The sequence below is a fragment of the Cavia porcellus genome, unplaced genomic scaffold, assembly GCF_034190915.1.
Source record: "Cavia porcellus strain 051 isolate PalLab524CR breed Dunkin Hartley unplaced genomic scaffold, mCavPor4.1 scaffold_6, whole genome shotgun sequence".
In the NCBI taxonomy this organism is placed as follows: domain Eukaryota; kingdom Metazoa; phylum Chordata; class Mammalia; order Rodentia; family Caviidae; genus Cavia; species Cavia porcellus.
Genome location: NW_026947489.1, coordinates 2,062,516 through 2,078,087, shown reverse-complemented (window position 1 = coordinate 2,078,087; position 15,572 = coordinate 2,062,516). Strand labels below are relative to the sequence as shown.

At 43.4% G+C, this 15,572-nt stretch overlaps 1 protein-coding gene across 4 annotated transcripts in view; it reads right to left on the bottom strand.

Moving 5' to 3' along the window:
* Herc2 (HECT and RLD domain containing E3 ubiquitin protein ligase 2) overlaps window positions 1-15,572 on the bottom strand; it is a 177,980-nt gene that overhangs the window by 138,214 nt on the left and 24,194 nt on the right. For all 4 annotated transcript variants that reach the window (XM_063249811.1, XM_063249813.1, XM_063249812.1 and 1 more), the window contains 2 exons: window positions 8,224-8,361; window positions 3,235-3,454 (listed from right to left, as the gene is read on the bottom strand). In XM_063249811.1, the coding sequence (XP_063105881.1) occupies window positions 3,235-3,454; window positions 8,224-8,361 (358 nt within the window). The remainder of the gene's footprint in view (window positions 1-3,234; window positions 3,455-8,223; window positions 8,362-15,572) is intronic.

The following is a 15,572-nucleotide window of genomic DNA, read 5'->3' as shown; positions in this document are numbered from 1 at the left end:
TTTGGAAGCAGTCAAAACTAGTCAGATCAAAACCAAAACAAAGTTTAGGTTTATGGCTCACCAGTTCCTTTTGTAGAAGCCCTAATTATTCTATCAACATTGTTAAAGTAAGTTCATATTCTTCCAAGGAAACTATTGTTTTTAAGAATACCTGCAGACTTAAATTCTGGTAGTTTTTGATCATCTTAGCTTGTTTTAAGACTCCTACCTATTGCTGGGCGTGGTGGCTCACGCCTGTAATCCCAGCACTCGGGAGGCTGAGGCAGGAGGATCGTTGCCAGTTCGAGACCAGCCTGGGCTACAAAGTGAGCTCAAGGCCAGCCTGAACTGCATAGTGAGACCCGTCTCAAAAAAAAAAAAAAAAAAGACTCCTACCTAACAAAAAGCAGCACCATATTTGAGATCACAAAGTTGGTGCCAGGGAGTCAGATGTCATTTCAACTTCTACTCTGCTACTTACTATGTACGTGACCTTAGGTAAGCTATTTATATCAGCGGACTACAACTTTCTTTCTATTAAATGCAGATAACAGCATTTTTTTAAAAAACTTATATATATAGATATATATCTATAGATATATATATATCTATATATATATAACTATATATAGTTACTCTAACTTATATATATATAGATAGATATTTATATGTACTGCATTACAAAGTTAGAGCACATCATGGGACATACAGTCCTTAAAGCAGAAAGCCCTGTGCTAAGCGGGAAGCTGGGAGGGCTGCTCCAACTTCTGCCCTTGGAGAAAGCAGACACACTGGGCCCGGCTACCCTTCGCCAAGAAGGCCCAGGATCCCTCAGCCTACATAGCATAAGAACAACTAATGGGCCAGTAAGTGGCTTTTCATCATACAGATGTTCAAGAAAAAAATAAAACTGGTTGTGGACCCTCCCCATCCACAACAGTCAATTAGCCCACAGCCAGCTGCACAAAAATGTAAACTATACCACCACACAGTAGATTGAGAAGTGAGGAAAGGAAATCCACAAAAATTTCAAAGGTATCACCTCACATCTATCACAAGAAACGGGACAAAACCAAGTGCTGACAAGGATGCAGAGAAGCTGATCACTCATACATAACTTGTGCAAAATCTGGAAAACAAGTGTGGCAATCTCTTACATTAGTGTACTTCAGGGTAGTCGTATACCTAAATACAAGACCCAGCAACTGCACTCCTCGACATTTACCACCAAGGAATCTTAACGTGCACACAAAACCCTCTGCATGAACAGTCAAGGGAGTTTCATTTGTTATATCCCAAACTGGGGGAGAAAACCGTGGTGCATCTGTACCCTGACCATTCTCAGCTACAATAGGTACAACAAATGAGAAGAATCTCAAGGGAATGACACTAAGTGAAAAGCCAATCTCAGGAAGTTAGAGAGTAGTGGTTGCAGGAGCTAAGGTGGGCAGAGGAGGAAAAGGTAAGTGGGCACACCAGATACCTTGCCACCAGCCAAAGAGCCCTACAGCCCAAACTGCGTGGTGTAAGAAAGAACTGCTCAATCTGTACCATGGGCTTTTTATTTTTTGGTGCGGATAAACACAGCCCTTGGATATTTCCCCAGGCTGCAACTGATTGCTCTGCACTAGTCTACACAAGCAATTTTAACTACAAAGAAACACACAGTTGAGGTCATGTAAAACTGAGGAAACCTGCCTGAGCAATACAGGTAGTGTTTCAGAGTGAGTGTCCTCACTGTCTAGTACGATCCAGTTTTTCAATCAACTAATTGGAGGAAAGTAAGTGAAAAGCAGGACTCCGCACTGTTTCTTACAACTGCATGTGACTCCACAATTATCTTATAACATAGTGTTTTTAATTTTAGAAGTTCCTTCTTTTAGTGAAAGATACAGTCCACTTCATCCATCAAAACTGGCTCCATTATAAAGGAAAGAGAACACAGAACTCAGCTGTTCACCCAGGCTCTTCTGCACTATGGGCAATGGATCCGTCTGACCCGACACAGACAGATCACATAGAGACTCCCAGCACTGAGCCTGCATACAAGGGAAGCCCTCCAATCACTGACCACACCCAGGAAGGGAGGGAGCGAGGGAGGCATGGAGGAGGGAGGGAGCGAGGGAAGAAAAAAGGAAGGAAGGAGAAAAGCGAAAAAGGGAGAAAAGGGAGGGAGGCAAGCAGGAAGGAGGGAAGGAGAGAGGGAGGGAGGAAGAGAGGGAGGGAGGAAGAGAGGGAGGGAAGGAAAGAAAGAGAGAGGGAGGGAGGGAGGGAAGGAGGGTGGGAGGGAAGGAAAGAAGGAAGGAACGAGTCATCCCACCAGCTATTTTACAAAATAGGCACAAGCCTCCGCTATTACTTGCCTTTGTTTACTTAAAATGATAGGCAAGATACAGCATGTAACAGGATTTCAAATAGACTGAAAAATAAAAACGCAAGAAAAATATATTACTGTTAGCATTCTCATCTCTGGTGGCAAGATGAGGTGGATTTCCTGGGCTTCCTTCTGCCTTCTGTCTGCAGATGGGCTCTTTGGGGAGTAAAAGTCACTATTACTGTAACCAAATAAAGCCACCTGCCAACCACATGAAATATGAGTTCCCCTGGTAACCCAGGCGTCTAAAGACAAAAGTTTGCATATAGCTACATCTGAGAAAAAATAAAATCTGACACAAGGCTTAGATATTCTAGTGGCTGTTGGTTATCCTCAGAGGAAGTCTGCAGATGTATTACCAGATATCAACAAATTAAAAACTGTATGCCTGGAAGTGCGTCTCGTAGTAAAACAATAGATCAGAAAAGGGAAGAAATGAAATATCTAAACTACTGAGGCACAAAACATGCTGTAACTATTCCCTACACAGCAGCAAAAGAAAGCAAAACGGATACAATGTTGAGATTCCATTTTCAAATCTAGTCTTAGATCTAAACCTGTGGCTACTACAGTTACTGAGGGGGAAAAAAATCTTAAATAATGACATAGCCAGGTGTGGTGGCACACACCTGTAATCCCGGAATTTAGGAGGCTGAGGCAGAAAGATCTCTATGAGCTCAAGGCCAGGTTGGGCTACACAGTGAATTCAAGGCCAGCATGAACTACACAGGGGGACCCTGTCTCAAAAAACCAAAGAAATTTTTAAAAAACTAAAAAATAATGCCCAGAATATGCAACACTATCTGTTACTCTAGGAGTAGACAAGCAGTGTGAACTGTCCAGTGAGCTGTCCCTCCCAGGCCCTCCCTGTGCCTCGTTACCTTTTCTTGTCCACGGGAGGTTGAGCCACACTGATGCTCTTCCACCTCACCCCGACACTCTCCTGACACGCGCTCCTGCTCAGGGCGATGAAGTAGCGCTCCAGGATAACCAGCCTCTGCTTGAGCCTCAGGGCTGAGAGGGCGGTGGTGGCCGACTGCACAGCCAGCGCCTGCTGCTCCTTCACCAGCACAGAAAGGCACTCCTTCAGCTCCTTCACATCTGGAGAAACCAGTGAGGAAAGCGCCACCTGTGAGCGGCTTTGGCTTGCAATGCTCAAACAGTGGAGAACTACGGGACAGGAAACCCTCCCGACACAGTGAGCCAGAAATACCAAGCACAGCAATACCAAGTATCAGGAGGCAGTACTATGCGTCCTTTCTATGAATAAGGAAACTTAGCTAAGTAACCGCCCAAGGTCACACACAGAAGTAAAGCATACGATAGAGACCACTCCTGGCTACCATGGCATACTGCCTCTCCATAAATATGTAAAAGTTGTTCACACAAAACTATGAAGTCTATCTTCAGCAGCATATTTCCTAGACAGAAAATGAAATTCATTTTCCTGTAATGAAACTAAATTCAAAATAAAAACAATTATTTCCAAAAATTACTCAGCATGGCTTGGTGGCACAGGCCTCTAATCCTAGCACTCAGGAGGCTGAGGCTGGAGGATCACTGTGAATTCAAGGCCATGAGTACAAGGCCAACCTGAACTGCATAGCAAGACCCTGTCTCAAAAGAAAAAAAAAAAATCACTCAGCACGCATGATTCATAAAAGATAATAGTTATGGGGATATCTTAATTTTTGTTTGGTTAGCAATGCTGAGAATTGAACCCAGGGGCTTTGCACATGCTAGGTAAGCACTCTACCACCAAGCTACTTCTCCAACTAGTTAAGAGACAATTTTAGAGCAGCATTAAGTAGTTACAATAAGTGATGAGTAACTGAAGCTTCATTATATCATTTTACCTTTGTAAATGTCTGAAATAGTCATTGAAGAAAATATTTTTTTAAACAGCTGGAAGACCGTGACATGAGTGAAAATAATTCTAACTGGTCTTCCAGTTAAGCCCAAATGCACCTACTAGAAAAGATGGTGAAAGAGCAGTGGAACTGTGAAGGTCACTCCCACCAGCCCCCAACAGGCACTCCCCAGATGGTGTGGTGACAGCAGGGCCCACAGTAGCCACGTTCTATCCAGTGCCTACCAACAACACAAGGCCCATGGACACTGGCTGAAAAGCCTCAGACCCCGACTGGCAATGCCACACCCCTACCAATCTCCCACAGATGCCATGCGATGGTCTTCTGGCCACCAATCATCTGAATATGCCTTCCACGGGAGAGCAGACATCTGAGATGGCATTAAGGACACATCTCGCCACTCCAGAGAGGCCCAGGACAGTGCCTCATTCCTACCACAGGTGCCATGGGGCAGCATGTCCAGTCGCAACAGTGAGATGCTACCCCCGGCCTTCAATATCAAAAGCTACCTCCCACCACCCCTCACTGGCCTCCGCCTCCCGAGGGCTGGGCTTATACATGTGTGCCACCACTCCTGGCTTCTGTCTGAGGTTGTGGGGTGTGTGTGTGTGTGTGTGTGTGTGTGTGTGTGTTTTGGGGGTCACCAGAAATCAAACTCAGTACCTCACACTTGCCAGGCAGGTGCTACACCACTGAGCTATATTCCCAGCCCAGGTTTTTCAGCCAGGGACTGTGGTCCTCGTGGACAGCACTGGACAGGACACGGCTACTGCAGGCCCTGCTCTTACCCACTACGCGGAGAGGCTGGTGGGAGGTAACCTCATTTACTGTGTGACTCTGTCTTTATTGTTAGGTGGATCTAGGCTTCACTGGAAGACCAGAGTCCTTTGAACTATGTTCATTCACATCACTGTCTTCCAGCTACTTAAAACTAAAGAGTCTATAAAGAACTGTTACACGGATGAAGGGTGAAATGATTGTACCCCGTGCTGAGAGAATGGATCTCAAACACTGGGCTGCACAAAAGGGCAAATCCGAAGGCAACACAGTATGTCCCACATCTCTCCCTGCTCTGCCTGTACCACTGCCCAGACCCTCAAAGCTAGTTAGCTAACTAGGGACAGTACTAAGCTCTAACTCAAGTCAGCTTGATATGAGAACCTAATCTTGTGCATCAATTCTGGTTCTCTCCAAAGAAGGTGGAGAACAAGCAGCCAAAAAATTATTTCAAGTTAAGAACATTTGGCCAACCAGGAAGGCACAGTGTCTGCCTGGCAAGTGCAAGATTGTGTTCACTCCTTGGCACAAAAAAAAAAAAAGAATACTTGACCAAGCCAAGAACAACCTGACCTTATTAAACTTCCTACAGTAGCAAAATAGGCACTGTTTTCAAGTACCCAGAAAATGTTCAACAAGGTAGTTTATATCCAGATCTTACTGCAAGTCTGAAAATTTAAAAGGAACAAAATCATAGAAAGTATGTTTTCTGACTCCAACTAAATTAAATTAGTAATCATCAGGGCTGGGGATGTAGCTCAACAGCACAGCAGCCACCAAGTGTGCACAAGGCCTTAGTTCAGACTCCTGTTTCCTGCCTCCAATTCCAAAATTTGTAATCCTGGGGCTGGGGATTTAGCTCAGCGGCATAAACGCCTGCCTTGTAAGCAGGCAGTCGTGAGTTCGATCCCCGGTACCGATAAAAAGGAAAAAGACAAAACAACAAAAAAAAAATTTGTAATCCTAATGTTTGAAAGGCTCCAAATATTTGGAAAGTAACACACTTCTAATAATAAATGGATTAAAGGAAAAATTATAAGGAGAAGTTTGAAAATACTCTGATTGAGAGGCAGAAGACTGCAAGTTCTACAAAATGACTTCAGTTCAGCCCGGGCTGCATAATGATGTTCTATCTCAAAATGCATTTTTTTTCTTCTCTTAAATGAAAGTGAAAGGCTATTTCTAAATCTGTTGGGCAAGCACTGCTTGGAGGGTATTTACAGCTCTGACTCCTTTAAGTTAGAAAAGACAAAAGATCTAAAAATCAATGATCCTAGCCTCTACCTTAAGAAACTAGAAAAAACAGAGCAAACAAAATCAAAACAAGCAGAAGAAAAACTTGAAGCAACAAAGATTAAAGCAAAAATCAATGCAAAGGAAAACAATGGGAGGGGGGATCAATAAAGCCAACATCTGGCTCTTTGGAAAAAAACTGAATTGATAAGTTCTAACACGATAGATAAAAGAAATATAATACAAGACACATTTCAGTCAATTTCCATTTTAACTGTTACCTTCTAGACAACACAGTAAGCACTTTACCTGACCCACTCTCCTCATCCCAAAACAACCCTACCCAGGTAGATCGCTGTTATTAACCCCAGATGCAAATTCAATTTAAATACACATATTTATATGTACATCCGTCTAAGAAAAAAATGTGTACATCAAATTAATAGTGGCCATTAATTCTAAGGAGAAAACTGCAACTAGCATAGGCGGCCAAGCATAATTTCCACTTTATTATGTATAGATTTTTACAAAAAAATTCTGTTTACCTGCACATCCTGTATGTTTAAAAAAAAACCATGAGTCAGGAGTAGAGCTTAGTGGCAGAGCATTTGCTTACACATGCACAAGGTCCTGGGTCCAACCCCCAGCATTAACAACAAAATTGAGATAAAAATGCATCAAACATTAGGAAACACAAAATTAAAGATAAAGTGAGAAGCAAAGAATAAAAACATGAGTTTTACTTGCCTGAATATAAGGAATAAATGACTATAAAAATTCAACTAAAACGAACCACTACCGAATAAAAAACCAATTCATAAATGGGCCAACGAATTAAATAGACATTTCTCCAAAGAACATAAACAACCAATAAATACATAAAAAGACACCCAACACCATAATCATTAGGGAATGCAAGTCAAAAACAGGGATATCACTTCACATTCATTACAGTGGCTATTCTCCAAAAAGGAAAAAGCAACATAGTGGCCAGGGGTGGAGACATTAAACAGTATTGGCCCACTGCTGGGAAAATGAAAGATGGCAAAGCCTCTGTGGAAAATGCTTAATGGGTCTTCCAAAGGTTAAATACAAAATCACCACAGTATGCAGCAATTCCACTGCTAGGTATATAAACAAAGAATGGGAGACTCAAACAGCCCACTGTAAACCAATGTCCACATCAGTAAAGCTCACAAAAAGCAAAAGCCGAAAGCAGTCCAAGTGTTCATTAACCAGTGAACAAACACAGCACAGGACACAAACACAAAGGTACACTATTTAGCCTTTTTGGAAGTTTCTGGTGGGGAAGACAGGGTCTCGCTATGCAGTTCAGGCTGGCTGCAAACTCACAGCAATCCTCCTGCCTCAGCCTCCTGAGTGCTGGGATCATAGGCATGTGCCACACACCAGCATCTTTCACTCTTTAAAAGAAAGAAAAATCTGACACAGGCACAATGTGACCAAATCCTCTAGCTACACTAAGCGAAGAAGCCAGACACAATGCTAGAGCAGTGTAGTGCATACAGAACAAAAGAGAAGGGTGGGCCTGACGTAGGGGCGCAGGAGGCTGAGGCAGGAGGACTATTCAACTCTAACCTGGACCACAAAGTGAACTCAAAGCCAGTCTGCACTGCACAATGAAAGGCTGTCTCAAAAAACAAAAACAAAGTAAAAGGTGGCCGCTTGGGTGGGGCGAGAGTACTGTTTTAGGAGGCAGCTTCAAGGAGTTCCAACGCTGTGAGATGATGGAAATGAACGTGGTGAAACTATAGCACCATGTTAACAGAGTTAGTGCCAAAGAGTCACAGCCTCACAACGGGGATACTACTAGGTTTTACGTTATATGTCCTCTACCACAGTGTCAAAAGCATTTAAGCTGAATTTTGTAAAATTACATGAATAAGCAAAGCAATCCAACTACAGTGCTCAAAAAGTGGTGCTGGACAAGCTTTCCCAAAGCCGGCGCTGCCTGCGAGGGGCACACACCTGGCTGCCGGCCCCACACCCAGCTCTCCAGGATGGACTTGGCTCTCAAGGCAGGCGCAGGGGCTTCTTCATCATCCTTCTTCTCTTTGTCACTGAGATCTTCCTTCTTTGCTCCACTCTGGGTATCAACACCATCATCTAGAGAACAAACATGCTTACATCTGTCAGTCACTTGGTAAATACTCCTCCTCCAAACGGCAAGTTGTAACACATATTACTGAATAGTTAATGATTTTTTAAAAAGAGAAAAGAAAAATACATCAACTATAACCAATTCAGTGTAATTTTTTTAGTAATAATGAATATACTTACTTCTTAATTAAAGGATCAATGTAAAGAAACCAATGTATCACTTAAACTTTTCAAAATGAAAAGTAGGGGTCTGGGGATATAGCTCAGCAGTGCAGTACCTACCCAGCAAGCAGGAGATCCTGAGTTCAACTTCCAGCACCAAAAAAATAAATGATATCCTATCAATTTTCTGTTGGATTTTGCAACTAAAAAATTTAGCCTTTAATAATTTATCCACCTGCATTTCACACTAATCACTTTAGTACAGTGACTTCCAATTGCCCAGATTCACGGTAGAAAGAACATTTCTATATTCTGCACTGAATTTTTGACCCTACAGTACAATGCCTTCCTCCACTGGCAACTGAGAACCACCACTATCCAGGGCCACTGCTACTGACAGCATACTTCAGGAGCAACAAGGGGCAAAAGAAAAGCTGAAAACAATGACCTTAAGCCACCACAAAGTTGCAGTCAAGAACTGCCACAAAATTCCTTACATAAAAACTGAAGAGAAGACCGAAGGAATTTTAACTTGGAAATATAAATAAACCATGCCATAAAGGCACTTACTAAATAATTGTATAAATCCCATAATTTAGCCAGGCAGGATGGCACATGCCTATAATCCTAGCACTTTCAGAGGCTGAGGCAGGAATCCAGCCTTGGCAGCTTAACAATTTAGTAAGACCCTATCTCAAAATAAATTAAAAAGGGCTGGATATAGCTCATTATGAAGATCATAGGTTCAAAGGGCAACTTGGAAGAGGGGAGAAAAGGGGAGGGGTAGGGAGGCAGAAGGGAAAGGGAAAAAAAGGTAGGCTTAGAAATACATATCTAGAGGGCCGGGGATTTAGCTCAGTGGCACAAGCGCCTGCCTGGCGAGCATGAGGCCGTAAATTCAATCCCTGGTACCAGGAGAAAAAAAAAAAAAAACATATCTAATCGGGATGGAGATCTGTGATGGAGCATGTGCTTAGCATGTCAAGGCCCTAAATTCAGTCCCAGCACCAACCCCAAAAATACATTACACATACACATAAATCTGTGAAAGAGATGACATATTAGGAGTATGAACAGTAAACAGTAAAGCAGAACAGCAGCTTTTAGGCTGTGCCCTTCACCTGGAGTGACTCCATTTCACAGAACAGGCGTTTGCTCCACTTTGAGGAGAAACACTGTGACAAAATGACTCGTTACCTCGTAGGTACAAATAGTCACCAGATGTTGGGCACATCAAACTTTAACAACAACAACGAAACCGTAACTCCCAGTTGCACAGCATAATCATAAACTTCTGCATCAATTTTGCTATAAAAATTGCCACCTGCCAGGTATGGTGGCACACACCTGTAATTCCAGCACTTGGGAGACTGAGGCAGGAGGACTGCTACAGGTTGAGGTCAGCCTGGACTACACAGGGAGTTCAAACGCACTTTGAACTCATAGCAAGACCTGTCTCAAAATTTAAAAAACAAAAAATGCCAGCTATAAATGCATCAAATTAAATCAGATACACAGACACAGGTCATACTCAAACTGTGCCAGATAAACTGGCCCAAAGCTCACTGGATACACCAGGCCAGCAAGCAACGCGGGCCCTGCCCCGGATCACATAAAATGAGGAGCATCCACATAGGGTGCATAGAGCCGTCCCATCAGACCACACAGCGGGGAACCCTGGCGCTCAATCCCTGGCTTCAGTGGCCACATGTCCCCATCTGAGTAGCTCACTAGAACTGCCTGCCTCCAGACAGAGGCCAGTGACCCAACTCTGCACTCTCCAATCCTCTGCTCCCCTGGAAGAACCCCTTGAGTCTGTAATGTCCACTCCCCTGGGAGAACCCCTCCCGGTCTGTAATCTTATCTGGCCACCTGTAGTGACTGTTCACTTCTTGGTGGACTCTGCCTGCTTTCAGTTCTTCCTCTTCAATCCTGCCACCACTGTTAACCCTCCTTAGCCACATTATAACCTCCACATATTACTGCATCAAATGGGATGTAACAGTTACAAATTCTCGAAGTTAAGACTAGAATTTTAGCCAGGAGTAATAGTGCATGCCTGTAATCCCGGCACTTGGAAGGGAGACTGAGGCAGGAGGATCACTCCAAGTTTGAGGCCAGTCGGGGCTACACAATGAGACACGGTCTCAAAAAAAAAAAAACAAAAACAACCCAAAATTAGATTGAAATTTTAAAGCTCAGCTTATTGGCTACCAAGTGACTGTTGGGTACTTGGTCTGATAAGGCTGATAAATTGACACTGCTCAAGAATTTATTGTTCTTCAATAAACCCTGACACTGTGAAAAGACACATGTCTGGTCTACATCACTGGCATAACTCACTCACAACACTAGGATCCCTAAAAATCTCTAAGGATACTATGCTCCTCACAACCCCTCGACACCACATGTGTGGGTTTTCACAGCTAGCACGCTCCAATTCTCTGCAACACCCATGCACATCCAACAACCCAGTTCAACTCTACCACTCCCTGGCATTAGCTCACACCCACCGATTACGAGATTGGGCTCACAAGACTGCCCCCATGTCAGAGGCTAGTAAGGGGGAGGCGGCCTCCAGGTTACCACAACTCCTGTCTGGCTGAGCTACAAAGGGATGCTCCCACAACAACTCCACACATTTGCTAGTCTGTATACATAAACGTCCTTACCCGTGTGGGATGTATTCCAAGACCTCCCAAGGATGCCTGAAATCACAGACAGATACAAATCCAACACAGGCTTTTTCCTACACATTATACATACCTGTGTTAAGTTTAATGTATAAATAAACATAGTAAAATATTAACAGTAACTAAGAAAACAATTATTTTAATAAAAGCTATGTGACAATAGTCTGTCTCACAAAGTATTTTTACGCAATCTTCAGTCTCCTTGCGACATATAAGACAACGCAATGCCCACACAATGAAATGACAGAGAGGTGAATGGCACAGGCACGGTACAGCAGCATTAGGCTGGCACACAGTTCCTTGAACACAAGCACTACCATCAGCCTACATCAATCTGACAACCAAGACCAGCCAGTGACTAACAGGTGGGCTTCAGTACACAAAAGGATGATTCCCATCAGGGTAAAGTGGTGTGGGAGTACATCCCACCCATCAGAACAGCACGCAATTTAAAACTCATTGAATTGGCCAGGCATGATGGTGCAGACCTGTAACCAGTACTGTGAGCTGGAGGCCACCCTGGCCTACATAGGGAATTCAAGGCCAGCCTGAACTACACAGCGAGACCTTGTGTCAAAAACAACAACAAAAAACATGAATTGTTTATTTCTGGAACTTCCCATTTAATACTGTCAGACAAAGGCTGACTATAGGTAAGTACAAACTCAGTGAAATCACAGGGACAACTACAACAACCCCAAAACACATACTATTCTCAGTCTACTGTGGAAGACATTACAAGGGACACAAAGCTAAGATGAGGCAGGATGTTGTTAAGAAGGGTCTCATGGAACTGGAGGCTCCCATACAGGTGCTCACCAATCTGTACATTCTCTGAACTATGTCACATAGGAATTTTCTTGTACCGGCAATCGAACACCTCATGCTACTCTCTCTGTCTCTCTCTGTCTCTCTCTGTCTCTCTCTCTCTCTCTCTCTCTCTCTCTCTCTCTCTCTCTCCCTCCCTCCCTCCCTCCCTCCCTCCCCTGAGATAGGAGGGCGAAGAAACTAGGTAAACACAGTCAACACCACACCGACCAAGGTGTCAGCAGTAACATCCCAAGACTGATAGAAAATTCACATCCTGATGTGACACATAGCAGAGGACATGATAACGTTTCTGTGGCATTTCTGACCAAGAAAAAAAAAGGATAACCTGAATCTGAATGTGAGAAAACCTGATCATCTCTCATCTCATGGGCTGGACATTCTAGAAAATCAGTTTCAAAAATGACAAAGTCATAAAAGATAAAGAAAGGCTGAGAACTGTTTGGGGCTTTGAGAACAAAGTGCAATACGTGACACCGAGATGGATCTTGGACTCAGAGAAAACAAATAGCTCTGAAGGACATTTCTGTGAAAAGCAGAGAGGTTCCCACAGCTTTCTTGTCTCAGTCCAGCAGTCAAATTACCCTTTTGTGGTCCCTGTGAAGAATGTATGCCTTGCCTCTGTATAATCCTTTGATGTCTTCCAATTATTTCTTCAATAAAATCCCAAAATGTTAAAAAAAAAAAAAAAAAAAAAAAAAGAGAGAGAGATAGGAGGGCGAGGTGGGGCTGAAAATTCCAACCTTCTAAAGGGGCCTTGCTCTTCACAGCCAGATCACACCCATCCTCTTCTGCTTCTGCTTTTTGCTTTTGTAGTGCAGGGGATGGAACCCCACATTCTGGGTATGCAGACAAGCACTTTGCCCCTGAGCTACACTGGTCCCTATACTGAAGCTATGAAGAGGCTCCCAGGCACCAGTCATCACTGGTGAGACAGTCAGCATTCCACAGATGGCAAATGTTCCAGAAATCTACTCAGTTAGAAAAGGACTAACATCACAGATTACAACACGATGGTCCTACCACCTTGTCCACTCAAAACACTAAATTTCAGAAATGTGTCAGAAATGGTAAGAGACCAAATATTATGTTACAATATCTACAACCAATATAAACATACAAAGAAACTACTGTATTTTATCGCAAAAATACCAAGCATCCAATAGAAATACAGAAATTAATAAAGAGGAAACTCAAATAGCTAATGTTATGAACACATGCTCAAATTCATGTTTATGAAAACAAATTCAATTACAGATATCTAAACTCACTAAACTGACAAATTTTAGAAAGCAAGACTATACACTCAAAGACAGGACTCTATTTTTCACCTTCTCATCTGGTTTTGTTCACTGACATATCCCAAGTAGCTAGGACAAAGCAAGCCAGATAACAGCGCTCAGTGATCTTTTAGTAGTTCAATAGCCAAGTGACGGGAAACAGTAGAAATAAAGCTAGCAGCACACACCTGCTGCAGGAAGCAGCCCCAAAAGCCAGCACACTCAAGTGCTAATGAGTTACAGGGAAGGTTCCTTATTCCACTCCAGGGTCTACCACACAAGCCCTGCAGAGGTCCCCCATACTCTTATCTGTGCAGCTGGAGTGTGGCCAAGAACAGGAACCATGCAGTCTAGCCGACCATGGATACTTACACGGTGCTACATGGACGCACCTTGTCATGACTGCACCCAGAGGGAGGTACAAGTGACCACTTGACTGACCAGAGTGACCCTATGTGGGCTTTTCGGCAGTTTCACAGGAAATGGTAATAAGAAAACCTCTGGAGTGGCACCAGGAAGCCACACACGTGGACCTGGCTCCAGGGATGCACCTGACTCTGATACTGTCTTGAAACACCCTACAGCACGCCCACCAAGATGGAGCCACTTTTTTCCTCACTCATATGTAGGGTCCTCTTCCTGACCCAAACTGTCGGGTACACTTCTGTCACTAACCCCTCCACTGAGTTGCACTCCATGCAGTCCCAGCTCTGTGTGCCTCTCTTCCTGTGCCTGCCGTGCTCTGGGAGCTGGTCCTCGTATTCTCAGACTTCACTACTCCAGACAAGTGCAGACGGCAAAAGGAACAAACTCAGGCCAGAGGAGCACTCCTTCCACATAGGGAATCAGAAACCCATGCACCGCGTACACTACACGGATGAGACCAGATCACGCTGTCCCGGGCTCAGGAAGCCAGTGACACAAAGGAGGAGCACGAGGGAGTTCTCTCTGAGATAAAATTCTGTTCTGGATCCTTCTTGTGGTGACTGTAGGGTTTCATATATGTTAAAACTTATTGAGCCAGACACTAAAAAGGAATAAATACAAAGTATATGAGGGTCAGTACTGGACTTCATGTTTACTACTGACCTATACCCGCTGTGCTTGAATTTGTAATCTTTCTGCCTTAGCCTCCCATGGGCTGGGATTACAGGAATGCATTATGACCACCCTCACAGTTTTTTCTAAATAAAAAAACTTTAATGGTTTTTATTAGTCATAATTTAAAAATTAAAATACAAACTTCAGTAAAGTTTTAATACAGTTCAACAGACCTGTACTTAACACCTAATGTACCGAAGCGCTTTTATACAAAAGTAGAATGGTGAGCTTACATGACTGTAAAGATATCTTAGGGAAAAAAACCTGTTCTTGATGTAACTAGTACAACCCCAGCTTTGGCGAGAGACATGACAGTAGTACAGAAGTCCAGGCGGGACTCTGAGACAACCCAAAGACTCATGTTAGACTGGAGACTGGCTGCCCAGTGCTGGAGAGGCAGTATGTCCTGGGTCTAGGGGAGGGGAGGAAATGCACACCCAGGGACATAAGAGTAGGGTCCTGGGACACACAGATGAGCACCCACTCTGACCTGAGGAACTACACACACACTGAAGCCTCCATCTCTTACTTTAATCTAACAAGGAAAGTGAGAACGAAGTACAATTAAGCAGCTTAAGAAGTAAGATACATTTCATGCAGAAATCATATGCAAAACACAAAGATATGAAGTGGAGGTGAAAAGAAAGAGAAAGCAGCACATGGAAACTAAACTAAGCTAACGTACTATGCAAAGCGTGTGGCCCAGCAAGTGCACATTACACTCTCAAATCTTTACACACAACCTCACAAGGAGAAGGCAGACACTGTCATCTCTAATTTACCAAAGTAAAAAGTACCCTCACAAAGTAGGTACTAGCCAAGAACACAGAGCTCAGGGAAGAACCCAGGTGTTAACTACAAACGAGAGACTGTACACTACACATGGGATTTATTCACTACAGTCATATGGCCAGATCTAGTACACACTCTGGCCAGAAAGCAAATAAAGAATTTTTACATTTTTAAACAAAATATAATCCAAAACAACAATATTTCATGGCATGTAACTATTACATGAACTTCACGCTCAGGTCCATAAACAGTTTCACTGGCACACAGCCACATCCATCATTTAGCATTTCATGTACAGCCATAGAGTCCCACAGTTACTGAAGAGTCCCGTAACTGTGACAAAGACAATACGGTACACAAA